Source organism: Hyperolius riggenbachi, chromosome 2, assembly GCF_040937935.1.
Source record: "Hyperolius riggenbachi isolate aHypRig1 chromosome 2, aHypRig1.pri, whole genome shotgun sequence".
Classification (NCBI taxonomy): Eukaryota; Metazoa; Chordata; class Amphibia; order Anura; family Hyperoliidae; genus Hyperolius; species Hyperolius riggenbachi.
This window is the reverse complement of record NC_090647.1, coordinates 124,832,354-124,850,606: the sequence shown is the minus strand read 5'-3', so window position 1 is coordinate 124,850,606 and position 18,253 is coordinate 124,832,354. Positions and strand designations below refer to the sequence as shown.

At 46.0% G+C, this 18,253-nt stretch overlaps 1 protein-coding gene across 2 annotated transcripts in view; it reads right to left on the bottom strand.

Moving 5' to 3' along the window:
• DIP2B (disco interacting protein 2 homolog B) overlaps nt 1-17,382 on the bottom strand; it is a 354,733-nt gene extending 337,351 nt beyond the window's left edge. For both annotated transcript variants that reach the window (XM_068267346.1, XM_068267347.1), the window contains exon 1: nt 17,201-17,382. In XM_068267346.1, the coding sequence (XP_068123447.1) occupies nt 17,201-17,285 (85 nt within the window). In that variant the 5' untranslated portion in view covers nt 17,286-17,382. The remainder of the gene's footprint in view (nt 1-17,200) is intronic.
• Nucleotides 17,383-18,253: the final 871 nt, after the last annotated feature.

Here is an 18,253-nt window from a genome sequence, read left to right as displayed (position 1 = left end):
GGTCCGGATCATCCGGCCGACGCACCCGGACCGGAGCCTGACTGCACCATCCGTGCATAGAAACCAATGGGAAACAGAAAGCACAGAACACACTGGCTATAAAAACCTGACGTTCTACCCCACTTCCTATGCGTTTTCTAGCGGCCATTTTGGATGGGGACACATGGGCCCAGCATTTCTGGAGTGGAGCAGCAGTGACTTTGTGCTGGAGCTGTTTGGCAGTATGTCGGACGTGGAGGTGAGGCCCTACACAGCGGAGGACCTGATTCTACATGCACACCTTCTGCTGACCTCCCAGACCCCAACAATATTTATATAGTTTTTTTAATCTCTTTTACCAAACGGATCCGGATTGCAGCCGTATCAATACGTATGCAAACGGACCGGATCCGGATCGGAATCGTACGGTTCCGATCCGGATCCGGTCATCTGGTCCATTCTTTACAGAAACGCAAGTGTGAACGGGGCCTTAAGCTACATACACACATTGGATGGAACTCTGATGTGGCAGCACCCGATAAAGACCACCTTGGACAAGAATCTAGATTGACTCTAGTGTGTGTACAGTGGCCGCCCGTCGTCTGCTAAAGATCCGTCATGCTGAATCTTCAGCGATTCCTGAATCGTGAGTGCCCCCCAAGCGCACTGTCCTCCCCACTCATCCCAATCAGGATAAGTTGCTCCGTTGTTGTCTTTCAGCCCCTCTCCATAGCAACAGACACTTGCGAGCCTGAAGCTAGTGACCCACCTGTACAGTGACAGCTCTGCACTGTCACCCTAGAGATCATGCCCCAATTCCTGCCAAGCAACTTCCCTCATATGTGTGTAAAGGTGGCCATACATCTATAGATTTGGCAGCTGATCGACCATCAGATTCGATAATTATCGGATTGGATGAAAATAGGTGGTGCCAAAAGCATGCCTAAATCGACAATTCAACTAATTTCGGCCCAAAATTGGTCTAATGTATCGATCGGTCATGCTGCAAGATGTCGGGCCGGCATGCTCGATCAGGTGCACGGTGGTGATGGCATGCGATAATCGGACGAACGGGACGGAAACCGCTGTTCCCCTCTCAGTGCCCTTGCATTAATATTTTACCCGTCACACCATCCGCTGCTGTGTTCGCCAGCAACCACGTGGGGTACAGTGGCAGGCGGCATGACAGGTAAAGTATTAATGCAGGGACACTGAGGTGTTACAAGCACACTAGGGGGACAGCAAGGAAGCATCAGGAGGTCTATTGCCAAAAGATTTCATGCTGAAATGGTTTGAGAATCGGCCAAGAGATTTCTCTCGGATTAAAAGAAGATCTGTCTATTGGTCAATCGGCTGCCAAAATCGCTAGTTGTATGGGCACGTTAATGCTAGGTACACACCATACAATTTTCTGTTAGATTTACCTGCCAATGTTGGAAAAAAACTAACTGGCAGGTAAATCTTATGCTGGGCATACACGGTAAGTTTGTTTCCTTATCAATCGAGCAGCTGATGGCTCGATTGATAATATCCGACAGGTCCAATGACCCGCCGGATTCCCTGCTCGATCCCCGCGGGCGGGCAATCGAGCAGCTGATAAGGCATGCCCGCAGGGACAAGCGGGAAGCGATCCGCGCGGACGAGCGGTGACACGCCGGCATCGAGCCGCTGGCTCGCTACCGGCGCATAAACTTACTGTGTATGCCCAGCATAACAGAGAAACTAACAGAAAATTGTATGGTGTGGACCTAGCATTAGACTAGAAGTATTTACATTACATTGTTCTTATGCTGGGAATACACCATACAATTTTCTGTTATGCTGGGCATACACAGTCAGATAATTCTTATCAATCGAGCCGCTGATGGCTCGATTGATAAGATCCAACCTGTCCGATACCCCGCCGGATTGATACTGCGCTCGATACCGTCGGGGAGAACAATAGGAAGAAACGAGCGGCTGATTAGCAGCGCCCGCGGGGACGAGCGGGAATCGATCCGCGCGGACGAGCGGTGACGCGCTGGCTCGATACCGGTGCAAAAACTAACAGTGTATGCCCAGCATTAGATTTTCTGTTAGATTTACCTGCCAGATAGATAATTTCCAACATGTTGGAAATTATCTATCTAACCATCTATCTGCCTAGCACTTAAGGTCCGTACACACGCCAGACTGCAGGCAACGACGGGTCCGTCGTCACCTCCCGCTGGGTGGGCGGTCCAGCGAGAGTCCGGCGTGTGTACAGTCTGTCTGCAGACTGATACGGCTGCTTCTGAGCGTTCCGCCCGGCGGATCACTCAGAAACAGCCAGATCAGTGTGCAGACAAACTGTACACACGCCGGACTGTCGCTGGACCGCCCACCCAGTGGGAGGTGACGGCGGACCCGTCGTTGCCTGCAGTCCGGCGTGTGTACGGACCTTTAGGCATTTTTCTACTCAGCAGGAGATAAACAGAAGACAATGCACCAGAGATAATGACCATTCTCTACAGAAAATAATCTAATTATGCATTCTAACAGAAAATCTAATGCTGAGGATACACAGTACGTTTCTGTACCGTGTATCGACCAGCTGATACGGCCAGCTGATAATATTCAGCTGGCCCGATCATGCCGCTCGACCCGCGCCCGCTCGATTCACGCCGGCGGACAATGGCAGGGAATCGAGCGGTGATAAGGAAGCGCCGGTGGAGACAAGCGGCAATCGATCCGCGCGCACGAGGATGCAATAAACGAGCCGTGTAAGCACGGCATAACAGAAGAATCTAACAGAAAATTGTATGGTGTGAGTGTAATAACCACATGATAGACAATGACGTGTACTGATGATACTAAAAGTATTACTGTGCACTACTGACTGCACATACATAAAAATCATCCACTCACCACATTAGTACTATAGTAGTGGAACTAAATTTCCAAACAAACTGCAACTAGAAACTCCCCTTTGTTCAGTGTGAAACACATACATATTTTTAGTTGCAGCATAAAGGAAGCCACAGAGTTTAGTCTGCAGACAGCAGTGAGCCTACAGACATGCAGAGCAATGTCTGAGGAAGCATGGTCTACTGGCCCTGTTTCAGCCAATGCAGCAATGAATGGAGAATCCCCATTCAGCACAAGGCAGATTGCCATGGCTATGCAATGATGGACAGTGAAAGAGTCTGCCCTGGCAGACTTTAGTCAAGGAAGCTTCTTCTTGCAGGAAAGGGCTGGAAAAGGACATCAGCTCAGCATTCCAAAGTATCATGGCTGTAAGTGGCTTATAGCCCAACTAGACTCAGACATAAACAAGACAAATTACATCCGCAGTCGTACTGGTAAGTGGGTATATAAGCAAAGTGATGGGCAGAATGTCTTTCCATTGCCCAACTGTATTTGCTAGTGTAGTTAAACTTGCTTCCTCTCTTCTCTGGATTCAGCTTAAAGAGAAGCCAATCAGGAGTGGCTACGTAAAAAGCAAAGTACGAAGAAGAACAGAAGTCAGACTTTGTGCCCAAAAGAACACCTGTAATCACATTAAGGTGGGGGGGGGGGGGGGGGGGGGAGAGAAAGGATGCTTATCTCAGTAGGTGGAACCCTCTGAATGGTCTAGTACATCCCTGCTGCTCTGTGCTGGAACCCTCTAAACAATCTTTGACTTAAATGTCAGACTGCTTGTATCCGCTCTTACATGGCTTTTACCTCTGTGCACAAACAACTCTGTGCTACAGCACAGGTGTGAACCCAGTAGCAGCTGCACAATGCACCCGCACTTGTACACTGAAGGTAGCGTGGGCATGAAAAGTGTGCTGGGCGGCAGCAGAGGGGTCACGGAGAATAGTGGAAGCCTCTGGAGCATCCTGGATGCAGGATTTGAATTAACGTCTGTATCCAGTATCCACTGCAGTTCACACACATTACAAGTGCATTATGCAATGCACATAGTGTGAATCCAGCCTAAGGCTTTGTATACATGCTAGATAGTTTTTGGTCAAGGGAGCTGGTTTGAACCGCCACTGCCGGGAATCATTGCCATTGCCCCACTGCCCCCCTCCAAAGCAAAACAACACTTAATAAAAAATTCATACACTACTGATCAATGTTCGATTGATCAAGACAGTTGATAGTGTTCGCTTCATTTCAACGATCTTCATGAACATAACATCTAATTAGTTGGGAAAATTCACAGCATATGATTAATTTAAAAATGCATCTATATAACTATTTTCTTGGAACCAGCTGGAATCACGTGAAAGCAAACTGGACGGCAAACTCTCAGACTTCAAACAAGAGCCGTCTGTCATTGTAATGCAAGCAGTGGGAATGTTGGTCACCTGACATGAGTTGCAACTGTGTCAAACCACCCACAACCTCATATTGAAAGGATCCAATAACTTGGCCAGCCCCAGAGTCCAAATAAAAAGCTTTGGAAACAGAGTTTTCTGTCATGCTGCCCCTACTCCGTGGAATGCCTTGCCAAGACAGCTCCAACAATGGACATGTTTAAATAAAAACTGAAAAGCCATCTGTTTAGCCTGATGGCTCATACACACGAGCCACCGCTGTGGCAAGAGCCATTTAAAATAAATAAATAAATAAAAATAAATAAAAAGTAGCGACAGCTCGTTGCCAGGACCCTCTGTGCAACAGCCATACACACGGCGCAGAGGGACGGAGATTCGCCAGAATCTGTCGCCGAAGGTTCCTCCCCCCCACCGGAAGCTCCATACATTGTGTATGGAATTGCCGTCGCTAGTCCGCATACACATGGCGGACTAGCGACAGTTGCGTCGAAGTTGCGGCGACAGCTGTTGCCAGCGATTGGCCAAGTCAATCACTTGGCGACAGCTCTGACAAGCGACGGTTCGTGGCGCGCCTCATACACACGGGCGACCTGTCGCCGCAACACGCGCGTGCCACATGGTTGCGGTGACAGTTGTAGCCCATGTGTATGAGGCTTGACACTTAAGCTAAGTACACAAGGGGAGACAATTGTAGCTGTCGCTAGCACACGGGAGCGTGTGCGCGACAGCTCGTCGCCAAGTCCCTCTGCATCCACACGGCAGCAGAGGGATTAGCGATGCGGCGGAAGCTGTCGCCGAGGTTCCTCCCCCCCGCCGGAAGCTCCGCGTGCTGTGTGTGGGTTGGTGTCGCTAGCCCGCATTCACATGCCGGACTAGCGACAGTTCCGGCAAGGTTGCGGCGACAGCTGTAGCCGGCGATTGAACATGTCAATCGCCTGGCGACAGCTCCGACGGGCGACGGTTCGGGGCGCGCGCGTCATACACACGGGCGAACTGTCGCCGCAACACGCGCGTGCCACGTGGTTGCGGCGACGGCCGTACCCCGTGTATATGAGCCTTTACGATCGCATTACTTTTACCCCTGTACACATCACTATGTAGTGATCTGAGAAAAGCTTAAGCGCTTTGGGTCCTACAGGATAAATGTGCTTTACAAATGTTTCATTGTTGCTGCCTGTTAAGCTTCATACACATGGGCTACCGTTGTTGCTAGCACACAGGAGACGTGTGCGCAACAGCTCGGCGACAGCTCCGCCTGAGCGATAGCGGTCTATACGTCTCTACCCAACAGGCAGAGACACGGCGGAAGCAATCGCCGAAAGCTTCGTCCCCCCGCCAGAAGCTCCCTTCTGGCTGTGGGTAGCTGTCACTAGTCCGCACATACACACGCAGTACGCGTGGTGGACTAGCGACAGTTGCGGAGACAGAAGTTGCCGGCGGTTGAACTTTTCAATCACACGGCAACTGCTGTCTTCGGCGACAGTTCGGGGTGTGCGCCTCATACACACGGTGCAACTGTCGCCCAGACATGCGCATGCCACGTGCTTGTGGCGACAGTTGTGCCCCGTGTGTATCAGCCTTTACTGGTTTCAAGAAAATGAAGATATTTAGTGGAATGCATTTTTACCACCACATGTTAATGACAGAGGGGGAGGTGGCCATTAGTCTAATGAAAACTTTCACTGGACATGGGCTTTAATTACCATGTGCAGGAACAGCCTCAAACATTAAACTCAATTATGCTTACCTTATTTTCTCTTATGCATCCACATTACTGAGTTCTTGTACCTCTTTCTGGAGAGGCATGGAAGCTTGTGCCCCAGGTGTTATTATTTAAGAGGTATGGAAACATTTCATCATGCATGCTAATAGCAGGCAAACAACAGGAGTGCAGTGAAAACACCCAGAGATTAGAAAGCTGATTCACACTCACAGGGAAGCCAATGGCTTCTAACCTAGAATTACACAAACACCATATGCTAATATAGGCTCAGCACAGACAGCCAACAATGCAAATAAAACCCCACTGATGATGTGAGCTGTCCCTCCTCCCCCATTCTAGATACATCACATGTCAAGTCTGTGTCCAAACCATCCAGCGTATTGCAATGTAATGCTCACCCTGGGGACTGGCCTCATTTAGTATGCCTCTGTAAGTCATGCAGTCAGCACGCACTGTGCTATCTCTATGGCCTCACACTGCTCATCTTTACAGAAAAAGTACTAGCTTATGTATGAAAATGCAGCTAACAAGCATTGCTCTAGTATTAAGGTGCGTACACCCGCACTACTGCCGGGTCAGCAGGACCCTTCTGCTGGGCAGACGTTCAACCGACAGTAGCACGTGTGTACGCGCTGTCGGCGGACTGATAAGGCTGTTTCTGAACGATTTGTTTGTTTAGCGGATTGTTCTGAAACAGCCTTATCAGTCTGTCTGACAGGCTGTACACACGCACTACTGTCGCTGGAATGTCCGCCCAGTGGGAGGGTCCTGCGGACCCGTTGTTGCAGGCGGTAGTGCGTGTGTACGCACCTCTACAGAAGCTGTGTCCAGCACTTTACAACCTTCTTCCTGCACCAGTGTGGGAGATGGAGCAGCAGCTTTCAGGGGTCAGGAAAGTCCAGTGACAGAACAGTAGAAATAACCAATAACCAGCCACCAGATGGGTACAAGAGCAGCAGCCAGAATTAAAGGACAACTGAAGTGAGAGGGATATGGAGGCTGCCATATTTCCTTTTAAGCAATACAAGTTGCCTGGCTATCCTGCTGATCCTCTGCCTCAAAAACGTTTAGCCATAGACCCTGAACTAGCATGCAGCAGATCAGGTGTTTCTGACATTGTCAAATCTGACAAGATTAGCTGCATGCTTGTTTCTGCTGTGATTCAGACACCACTGCTGCCAAACAGACCAGCAGGGCTGCCATGCAACTGGTATTATTTAAAAAGGTTTAAAACAGTTGCTCTTTAAATAAAGCGGACCTGACCACAGAACTTCCTCTCTGGTCTAAAATGAGATACCTGGGCTGACACAGCTGAGAGATCAAATTACATAGGTATTAAGCACAGATGGGGGGGGGAAATTAGACAAACTCAGTGTTCTCCCCAGACATTTTTTCCCCGCTGGGTGGCATGAAAAAGTAGCCGGGTGGGGCAAGATGGGAGAATACAGATGCTGGTGCTTCTGTGTGCATGTCTGCTTACAGCAGAGGAGGTGGTGAGCCGATGATTGCCGAGTGCTCACCAAAACTGGCCGGGTGGAGCATCCGGCTAAAAGAGTCTGGGGAGAACACTGAAGCTAAACTCTCTAAATACATGCAGGGTGCATTTTTTCTATGTTTTCTCTGTCCTGTGCAAGAGTTCAGGTCCACTTTAAAGTTGAAGATAGTTCTGCGCCTGAGAATTCGCATCGCATTCTATAGTCGCGGTAGGACATAATCAGTGAGACATACTTTAAACTTTTCTTTCTGCTATTGTTTTTGAATTATATCCTGGGCTACATTACCATCAATGTTCATCCTGTTTTTTTTTTGTCCAACACAAAACAGTAACACTAAAAAAAAGGTACGTACACACATCCAACAAAGTGCATGACCAACACCACGACATTACTGGACACACAACAAAACCATTTACCGCACACCAACCATCTGAATGACCAACTCATTAACATACCGCGTGTGCAAGCGAAACGATGGACTGCACGATATAGCCACATTCAAAACAAGTATGTAGTTCAATTGAACTTGTAAACATGTGGCCAACTGCACAATATCAACCCAACAGTCGTGTGAGTTCATCTGCCGCATGGATTGAGCAAACTGCCAGTCAGTCGCTCGTCTAGTCATTTGTCACACGTTGTCCAACAGACCAAAATCAGACGACAATCAGGTGGTTTGGTTGAGCGTGTGTACGAGCCTTAAAGAGGAACTCCAGTGAAAAATAATGTAATAAAATACAATAATTATGTATAAATGATTTAGTCAGTGTTTTCCCATTGTAAAATCACTTCCTCTCAGATTTACATTCTGACATTTACCACACGGTGATATTTTTACTGCTGGCAGGTGATGCTGCTTGCTTTTTTGGCAGTTGGACCCATCTGTAAAAGGCTCTTATTTCCCACAAAGCAATGAGGTTCACAGACAGGAAACTGTCAGGGCCATGGTCCTAACATCCAACTGTGGGAGGGGTTTCACCACAATATCAGCCATACAGACCCCCCTGATAATCCGTTTGTGAAAAGGAAAAGATTTCTCATAAGAAAGGGGGTATCAGCTACTGATTGGGATGAAATTCAATTCTTGGTCATGGTTTCTCTTTAAGGTGTTCCCAAGACTTGCAAAGTACATATAGCAAGGGGAAATAGAATCCGTTCTATTCCCAGCAATAGAAAGAAGGAGAAAAAAAAAAAAAAAGACACTCTCACATGAGTAGCCCTTACTGCCTGGTCTTGGTCATGGTTCTTGGTCATGGTTTCTCTTTAAGGTGTTCCCAAGACTTGCAAAGTACATATAGCAAGGGGAAATAGAATCCGTTCTATTCCCAGCAATAGAAAGAAGGAGAAAAAAAAAAAAAAAAAAAAGACACTCTCACATGAGTAGCCCTTACTGCCTGGATGCTGGGAGGTGTCCAGTCTCCGACATATGATGAAGGAGAGGACCTCATGCAGGCTCCTGTGTAATGGCCGACTCACAAATCCCTGGCACAAGACACTGGTTTTTGAAAAAAATAAAAAATAAAAAAAATGCGTGCGTGCTTTCCCCCATTAGTATTGGTCCCATTTTGTATGTGTACTTTTTATGGGTTCACTGTATAAGCTATTATAAATGACCCGGGTCATAACCAGTCTCTCAGCTAAACGGCTGACAGCCAGTCTTCATGTTAAATCTTGCCAGAATATTATTAGATATGATTTATTTATTGACTGCATTACTGAATATTATTGTGCGGCCATAGCTAGAAGCAAAGCTTCCCTTTTTGATGTGGCTCTATAATAACTTGCTCATCAAGTAGCTTCCCTTTGTGCATACTGAATAAAACTTAATTGAAATTCCCAGGTTTTGGGGTTTTTTTTTTGTTTTTTATTTTATTACTACTATCTCTGAAATCTCTGAAGGGTGGTTTGCTATTGATGCTGTAAAGTACTTTCTACCTTTTTTCCCCTTTTCTGCTCTTTCTTCTTCCATTTTCTATGACACAGTTGATTGAAAACAGTAGACTTTCTGCTGACTGCCTCCGATGACTTAAAAATGGCAAAATCTCCTGTTACCTCCAGGGCCAGGTTTCCTCAATTGCCAGGAGAGCGTGACATCACACAACTATAGTTTTGCTCAAAACATTGAGGCTAGGTTCACAGTGGAATGTTAGTGTTGCGTTCCCTGTATAACAGGAACGCAACACAACAAAAGGGAAAAAAGTTGTACCGTGATGGCTGCATTGCAAACGGTGAAGCATACTGGCACTGCATGAAGTGTGTTACCATACCGCAATGCTACAGCGCCACTATGAATCTTCGCATAGGTGGTGGGTGCATGGCAGTGTGGTAAGCCGCGTTACACCACAGTGAATGAGGCCTAATGCTGGGCATACACGGTTCGACGCTACCTTATCAATCAAGCCGCTGATGGCTCGATTGATAATATCCGACGTGTCCGATCACCGCAGGGCACGATTCCATGCTCGATACCTGCGGGCGGACAATAGGGGCGAATCGAGCGAAAGATAAGAAGTGCCGGCGGGGACGAGCGGGGATCTGTTCGGGTGCACGCGGCGGGAGTCGATCCGGCGGCTAATCGGCCGCCGGATCGACCCATGTATGCCCAGCATCAGGCTACATTCACAGAGGGTTGACGTAAAGGATGCATGGTAACATGGAAATCACACTGCTATGTAAACCAATACGTTGTTCACAGTGTGTCCGATGCGGAGCATTCTAACGGAGAGCGGCTTCCCAACCCACTGCATGCGCATAATGTGCACGTTAACAATGACAGTGAAGCATAATTTTCATTGACTGCATGCAATGTAACTTTCCCCCTCCGTTGCATTCCTGTTTTTACCGGTAACGCAATTATCTCTGTGAATGTAGCCCAATACAATTTAATAGCAAGCTCTGTTGATCCGTGAAGGTGTTTCAGGGCCTCTTTCCACTACACGCAGATTCTGCATGCAGAAAACTGACTCCAATGAATGCCTATAGGCCTGTTTCCACTGAACGTGATTTTTCTGATGCAGATTTCCCATAGGCATTCATTGGAGTCAGTTTTCTGCATGCAGAATCTGTGTGTAGTGGAAACAGGCCCTTAGACTTTAGGGCAGGTGCACACCGAGCGGCTTTTTCAGCGTTTCTGCAGCCGCTTGCGGCTGCGGATCCGCATGGTCAATGTATCTCAATGGGGTGGTGCACACCAGAGAGGGAGGCGTTTTGCAGAAACGAATCCTCCCGGGGTGAGGCATTTTTTGGATTTCGGATGCGTTTCTGCCTCAATGTTAAGTATAGGAAAAAACGCAAACCGCTCTGAAAAACGCCTGTTGAGAGCGGTTTTGCCGGCGTTTTTGTTACAGAAGCTGTTCAGTAACAGCTTTACTGTAACAATATATGAAATCTACTACACCAAAACCGCAAAACGCTAGCTGAAACGCTACAGAAAAAGAAGAAAAAGTGTTTCAAAATCTGCTAGCATTTTGCGGATCTGCTAGCGGGTTTTGGTGTCCACCGGGCCTTAAAGTCAGATCTGACAAGACTAGCTGCATGCTTGTTTCTGGTGTTATTCAGATACTACTGCATAGAAATAGACCAGCAGGGTTGCCAGGCAACTGGTATTGATTAAAAGGAAATAAATATGGCAGCCTCCGTATACCTTACTTCAGTTCCCCTTTAAAAAGGAAACATCCATACTCATCTCATTTAAGTTTAGCTTTAATTAAAAAAAAAAAAAAAAAAAACCACTGAACAGTAGGGAAAACACAGAGGCTTGGTTCACACATAAAAAGGTGTCTAGTCAGTTTTTGGCAGTTGTCATCAATTTTGTATATATTTCTATGGCTGTGTTCACACATAAAAAGGTCTTTTCCAGTCAGGTAAAACTAATAGAAAACTGACAGGACAGTACTGGTAAACTGGAAATATGCAGATTTATGTATGAACCAGGCCTTTCCAATATAACACGTGAGGGCATCACAACTGAACATACAGGACCTGCTTGTATTAGATGCATTTTTGGAACATTATCAATGAGAAATTTGCTTCAGCGAATTACACAATACACCTGGCTCTGGTTTGGCCTTACTGCTGGTCTATCGTAACCCCAAACACCAATTATAATAATTATTATAAACAACTCGCCCACATAGACAGATGGTGCCACATTACAGTATGTTCACAACAACAATATATGCCACAATAAAGGTTACATCAATATTAGCACCGGATGTCAAGGTTCACACTCCAGCAGCCACTTCATGCTACAGGAAACACACCACACGCTACAAAACTTCATACATTCCACTTACAGCCAGATAGAGGATTGTCTCAGTCTCGCACATAAACGATAAGCTGTAAACTTGCATCTTCTTTGCCACAGCTCAGTGATGCAAAAACATGTGAAGGAACTAGATGAACATTTACAATCTTTGTAATTCTAGCATTTCATTTTTACAACCATTCTGGAGTAAAATGGACAGCACAATCTGTACATGGCTAGAGAGGAAGACATGCTGACAACTGCAAACATGAGACACTCAAGGTTCTATCTATACTATTTATAAAATAATACATGGGGCCTCTGCCTTTGTTTCGGTCAACGATACCAACAAGACTGGACTATTAGCCCACATAGGTGAGATTCCAGATGAGTACAGCTTAGAATATATGAATAGATGGCCTTGGGGTGCTCGTGTACGATTGCTGCCGATAGTATTTTGTGACAAGACTGCAGCAAACCGGATACCTGTGATTTCCCTAGGATTCAACAACTGATACAAAAACAGTAGCATCAAGATGGCCATGCACTGGTTGATGTGGCCATCAGATATATAGAGCTATCTCCAATAATTATCTGATCAGAGGAGTTAGCGATCAGCTCGATTTCAGTATGAAATCTTTGAAAAATCTGTGTGTGCTTGCCAGGACTCCCCTCCCCTGGGCCAGGCGGTGTATTGGACTCTAAAGGTAGCCATACATCAGGCGACCGATCGACCATCCAATTCAATTATAATTGAATCAGATGAAAATCGGTGCAGCCAAGTGCATGACCGAACAACAATGCAAACAATTTCAGGACAAAGTTTGTCGCACAAGTCAATTGCACATGCCGCAAGATGTTGGGCCGACTTGCTCCATCAGGTGCGCGGCGGCCGGTAACAGCGTGCAATTTCAGGACGATCAACGAACGGGACGAAACCCCTGGCACTGTCCCTCCCTAATGTTAAAAGTCCCCCCTGTTGCCCAGTGTAAGTTATACATTACCTGTCTGCGACCTCCGCTTATTCCCGCGGGCGCACTCCGCTCTCCATACACGCACACAGGGCTGTGGAGTCGGTACAAAAAATCCTCCAACTGCTCAGGTTAGGATTCCACCAACTCCTCTAAGTTGCATATTACAATCTTGTTCATTGAAAGTATGTAACATGAAATGCATCTCTTAACTGCCAACGCTTAGGAATTTTAAAAGATAACTGATGTGAGAGGGATATGGAGGCTGCCACATTTATTCCCTTTTAAACAACACCAGTTACCTGGATATCCGGCAGATCTTCTGCCTCTAAAGGCTCATACACACATCAGACCATAGTCTTTGGAAAATGAAAGATCACAGACCAATCTTACCACCCTTCATGTAGTATGAGAGCCATACCTTCACAGTCTTTTCTATGGAGCTGAACTCCACATCAGACAGAAATCTTTGCAAGATGCTGCACACAAAGATTCTGTAGACATTCAAAAGATCAGTACCTGCAAAAGATCTGTTCCTGCAAAAGATCCGTTCCTGCAAAATGCATTCATAGTCTATGATATCTGCAGATCATCATACACACCTTATATAACAGACATTCATCTGCAGATCAGATCCACCAGGATGGATTTTCAGATCTGCAGATGATTGTCTGATCTGCAGATGAATGTCAGTTAAACAAGGTGTGTATGATGATCTGCAGATCTCATAGACTATGAATGCAATTTGCAGGAACGGATCTTTGGCAGGAACAGATCTTTTGCAGATACTGATCTTTTGTGTCTATACAGCATCTGTGTGTGCAGCATCTTGCAAAGATTTTTTTCTGATGGGGAATTCAGCTCCATAGAAAAGACTGTGAAGGTATGGCTCTCATACTACATGGAAGGGGGTAAAATTGGTCTGTGATCTTTCATTTTCAAAAGACTATGGTCTGGTGTGTGTATGTGGCCTAACACTTTTAGTGATAGACTACAACTAGTCCTTGGTAAGAGTACTTGTAGAAGGTATAGACAGGAACAAAGTACATCTATCAGGCCCTAGGCAATGTGACTGTGGGTACATGTAAGAGTGATGTGCAGGTACCCTGCAGGGGAATGAGGGGATTCTTCCTCTATTACACATTCTTCTTGCACAATCTGAACATGGATCAGGCCCTAGGCAATATAGCTGTCAGCACGGTGGCGTAGTGGTTAGCGTTCTCGCCTTGCATCGCTGAGTCCTCGGTTCGAAACCCAGCCAGGTCAACATCTGCAAGGAGTTTGTATGTTCTCCCAGTGTCTGCGTGGGTTTCCTCCGGGTACTCTGGTTTCTTCCCACATCCCAAAAGTTAATTGGCTTCCCCCTAAATTGGCCCTAGACTAAAATATACATGCACTACACAATATAGACATAGGACTATAGTAGAAACTAGATTGTGAGCTCCTTTGAGGGACAGTTAGTGACAAGACTATAAATATACTCTGTACAGCTCTGCGGAAGATGTCAGCGCTATATAAATACTAAATAATAATAATACTACTACATGTAAGAGTGATGTGCAGGAACTCTGCAGGAGAATGAGGCTATTCTTCCTGTATTACACATTCTTCATGCACAATCTGAACCAGGTTTATGGGTGATAGACAACTCCTCTGTTCAGTGTGCACAACATTCTCAGTGGATTCCCTGCAGCTCTGTGGAAAGTGCATATGTAGAGTTTAGTACTACTGTGTAACAAAGTAAACCTGAGACAGATGAAATTAAAAAGTTTTATACATACCTGGGGCTTCCTCCAGCTCCCTTCAGGCTAATCAGTCCCTCGCTGTCCTCCTCCACCACCTGGACCTTCTGCTATGGGTCCATGTACTTGAACCAGTCAGGCGTAGTGCGCATGCACACACTCCGCCGCTGGGAGCATACTACACCTGCGCAGCACTATTGCACAGGTGCAGAATGCTCCTGGCTGTGAGAGCGGCACACGGCCGGACTGCGCTGACTGGCTGAATTACTGGGACTCATAGCAGAAAATCCAGGTGGAGGAGGAGGACAGCGAGGGACTGATTAGCCTGAAGGGGGCTGGAGGAAGCCCCAGGTATGTATAAAACTTTTCTTTTCATCCATCTCAGGTACCCTTTAATTCGTAGTCATCAAACCAAATTTTAACAACATATTAAAATTATTTGATTTCATGAGCAAAGGGAGTGCATACATTTGCATAAACCAGCATCAGCGCAGAATTATTTCCATCTCATTGACTATCTCTATTAGTGACACAGCTACACATCAGGCTTTATTCTTACAGCATAGATGTTATTTAGTATATATAAAATATTCCTGTATACACATCATATATACTGTACAGTCACAATCAGATGTGTATATCTGACTTTAAAAATACGGGGACTGCTTTATTGAAGCAGCACAAGTAACTATTTTTTGATTGGTTCATTTCATTTTTGTGGGCTAAGCACAGCTATTACGGTCTATATAAATTATTTATGATGACTATTATCTGAGAAATAGAACATTTTATCATATTTTCTATTGTAATTACAGTTTAAATTCATTAGGAGTCGGAGTAGGTGAATTTTTTTCCGACTCAGACTCCAGATACCCAAAAATTGCTCCAACTCTGACTCCACAGCCCTGATGCACACCCCACGTGGTTGCCACACAACCACATGGCGTGCGTATGAGTGCGCCAGGAGCCAGCGGGGATAAGCGGAGATCACGGACAGGTATAACTTACACTTGGCACCAGGTGGGGGGGGGGGGGCGACAATATTAGGGGGATAGCGTCAGGGAAGTTGGATGTGCGTGTATGACATCACAGCGCCAGGAGTTTCATCGCGTTTGTAGATCGTTGGGAAATTGCATGCCGTTACCACCACACACCCGATTGAGCAACATCTTGCCGCATGTGTGATCGAGAATGCGACCAATTTTCATCCCGAAATTGATCGCATTGCCAGTCAGGCGTACACTGGAAAGCATCGATTTTCATCCAATTCGATTATAATAACCGAATTGGATGGTCAATCTGCCGCCAAGTCGCTTGATGTATGGCCACCATAAGCCAAGGAAAATCTAGCACCCAATCACAGCTCCTTCTGCACACAAGAGATGACCACTGCTCTCAGTACTCCCTTCACTTCTTGTCTTTGCCCAACTCACACTGATCAACAAACCTTATTCTAAGGGAACCCAGGCAACTGGTATTGTTTAAAAGAAAATGAATATGGCAGCCTGCATATCCCTCTCACCTCAGGTTTACTTAGACAGGAGACAACAGGTTTATCAAAGGCTAAATCAGTTGTACTTTCATACACTGGTTCAGCGTTTTTCAAAACATAGCTACAAACCATAAAAGTGCAACATTCAATAAAGACAAAAAGGCACTTTAAAGTACAAACCAACTATAAATACAAACAAAACTTCAGAAATTCCATTATAGTTTGAAAGAGATGTGGGCAGTTCCTTGACTAACTGGCAAGACTATAAATCCCAACACGTGCTGCCACCCATTTGGCAAGCCTTGCTGAGACTTAGCACTTTTCCCAGAAGCTTTAGGGACGCAAGCTGTCCATGCCTGGTTTAAATGTTAAACAATCGAAGTAGCCCAGAGCCCATTTGACGTCACGCCTCCTGCTTGGCACACATGCATCCATTCTATGGAGCGATAGGCAAAGGGACCCTCTTTGTTTCACCACCAGATGGAAACCTCACCCACCCTCTATTAATTACCACTTATTGATAAGGTGCCAACGCATTCCACAGCTGAAACCGGACACAATGGCATATCATACAGAAATCACAGTGCATACAGCACACCCACATGAGATTAAGGAAAACTCCAAATCTAACACAACCTATAAAATGACTAGACTGCCAGACACAATACTCTATTAGCAAAGCAACGTTATCCATAGAATCTATTTACAAGAACACTATTGTAATGATACTAGTATGGTTACTGGCTTCTCCAAGTGACCACAGACTATAATAAGAATAAGGGACATTGGATCATCAGCTCCTCTAGGGGACAGTTAGTGACATGAATTATTCAGTGTACGCTGTAAAGCAATGCATAAGATATAAGTGCTATATAAAAAGCAGGATAAATGATAATCACTAGTCTCCAGGAAACTATGAGTGACAACTGATCCAGGGGTTGTCTGCACGTCTTTAGTTTGAAATGAACGCATCAGACAGTAAATTGCTGACAGTCCCTTACTACAATGGCATGCATTCCTTTTCAATTGATGCTTGGAGGTGTCAGTAATCCAGTGGAGTCCATCAGATAGATCCAAGGCATGTTAGCAGCAGCTGCAATCCACAATAGCTCCCCCTAGCTGCCCACCTTCCATTCATAGATCTCCTTGTGTCTGGAAGGCAGCGCTAGGCTCCTGTGATGTGCTGTATGTGATTAGCAGCAGCACTGGATTATTCCCCTTCCATACCCCGGTGCATGTCAGCTCAGGCAGCCAGCTTCACTCACCTTCTGACAGTTCCAGCTCCAGCTCTGCCAGCTGCTCTCTCACCTCCATCGGGAGGGCTGACAGGTCGAAGCTTCTCTCCGCCATCGAGCCGGCTGAATAGACTTTATCAAGCCGACAGCTTTTGAATCACCGGAGCTCAGTGCATAGCCCTCATTACGGCCGCCATGCCAGGCCCAGCCTCATGTCACATGACCACAAAGCCACACATAGGCAGGCGTCCCAGCTGACAGTGGATGCCCTGACACCAGCTGGTCGGTTTCGGTAATGCAGCCAGTAGGTCGCTTTACGCTATAGAGACAAGTTTTGTCTGCCACCTGCTGGGGATTTATGAGAATTCGCCTGAACTATTGACTAAAGCGTTCTAAGCTACAAAAAACTGGTGACAGGGTCAGTGCTCCAAGCCTTTGATATGTGCAACGTCTGAATCCACACAGGGGCCCATATGGGCATACGAGAGGTATCAGCGCAGAAGATTTGGGCGCAGGATACAGCCGATATATGGCTGATCCTGCTGCTGCACAAGTTCCTGGCCGTGTTAAATACTATTCCCCCTCTAGGCCATCATGGATAGTGGGGAATGAAATAATTTGGCTTCCAGCAATTGCTGGAAATCGAATTATTGTGTTTTAAAAGTACCTTCAGCTCCGTCTTCTAACGGCGCCAAAATACTCCCTGTGCGCTGCTATAGCCGTAATTTCTATTACGGCCTATGGTGGCGCCGGCTGCACCCAAGTCTCCTGCGCTGGATTAACAGTGTTCACCCATATGGAATTAATTTTTTTTCTCCTAAGTTTTCTTCTAATTAATATCTTAACATCTTGTCAATTTAATGTCTTTTAAAAAAAACCAGCAAGCAAGACAATGCTCAAAATAATGCAAAATGCTGAAAAGTTATTTTAAAGAGAAGATGAAAAATGATCTCCTAGTAGAAAACTCAGGAGAAAAAGTTAATTGCATATGGGACAGGATGTCAGGTACTTACAAATTATCCCATCTGGAAAGTTTCCGGCTTTCTGTTGCACCGGGTCCCGAGTCAGTATGATGCTTAGTTC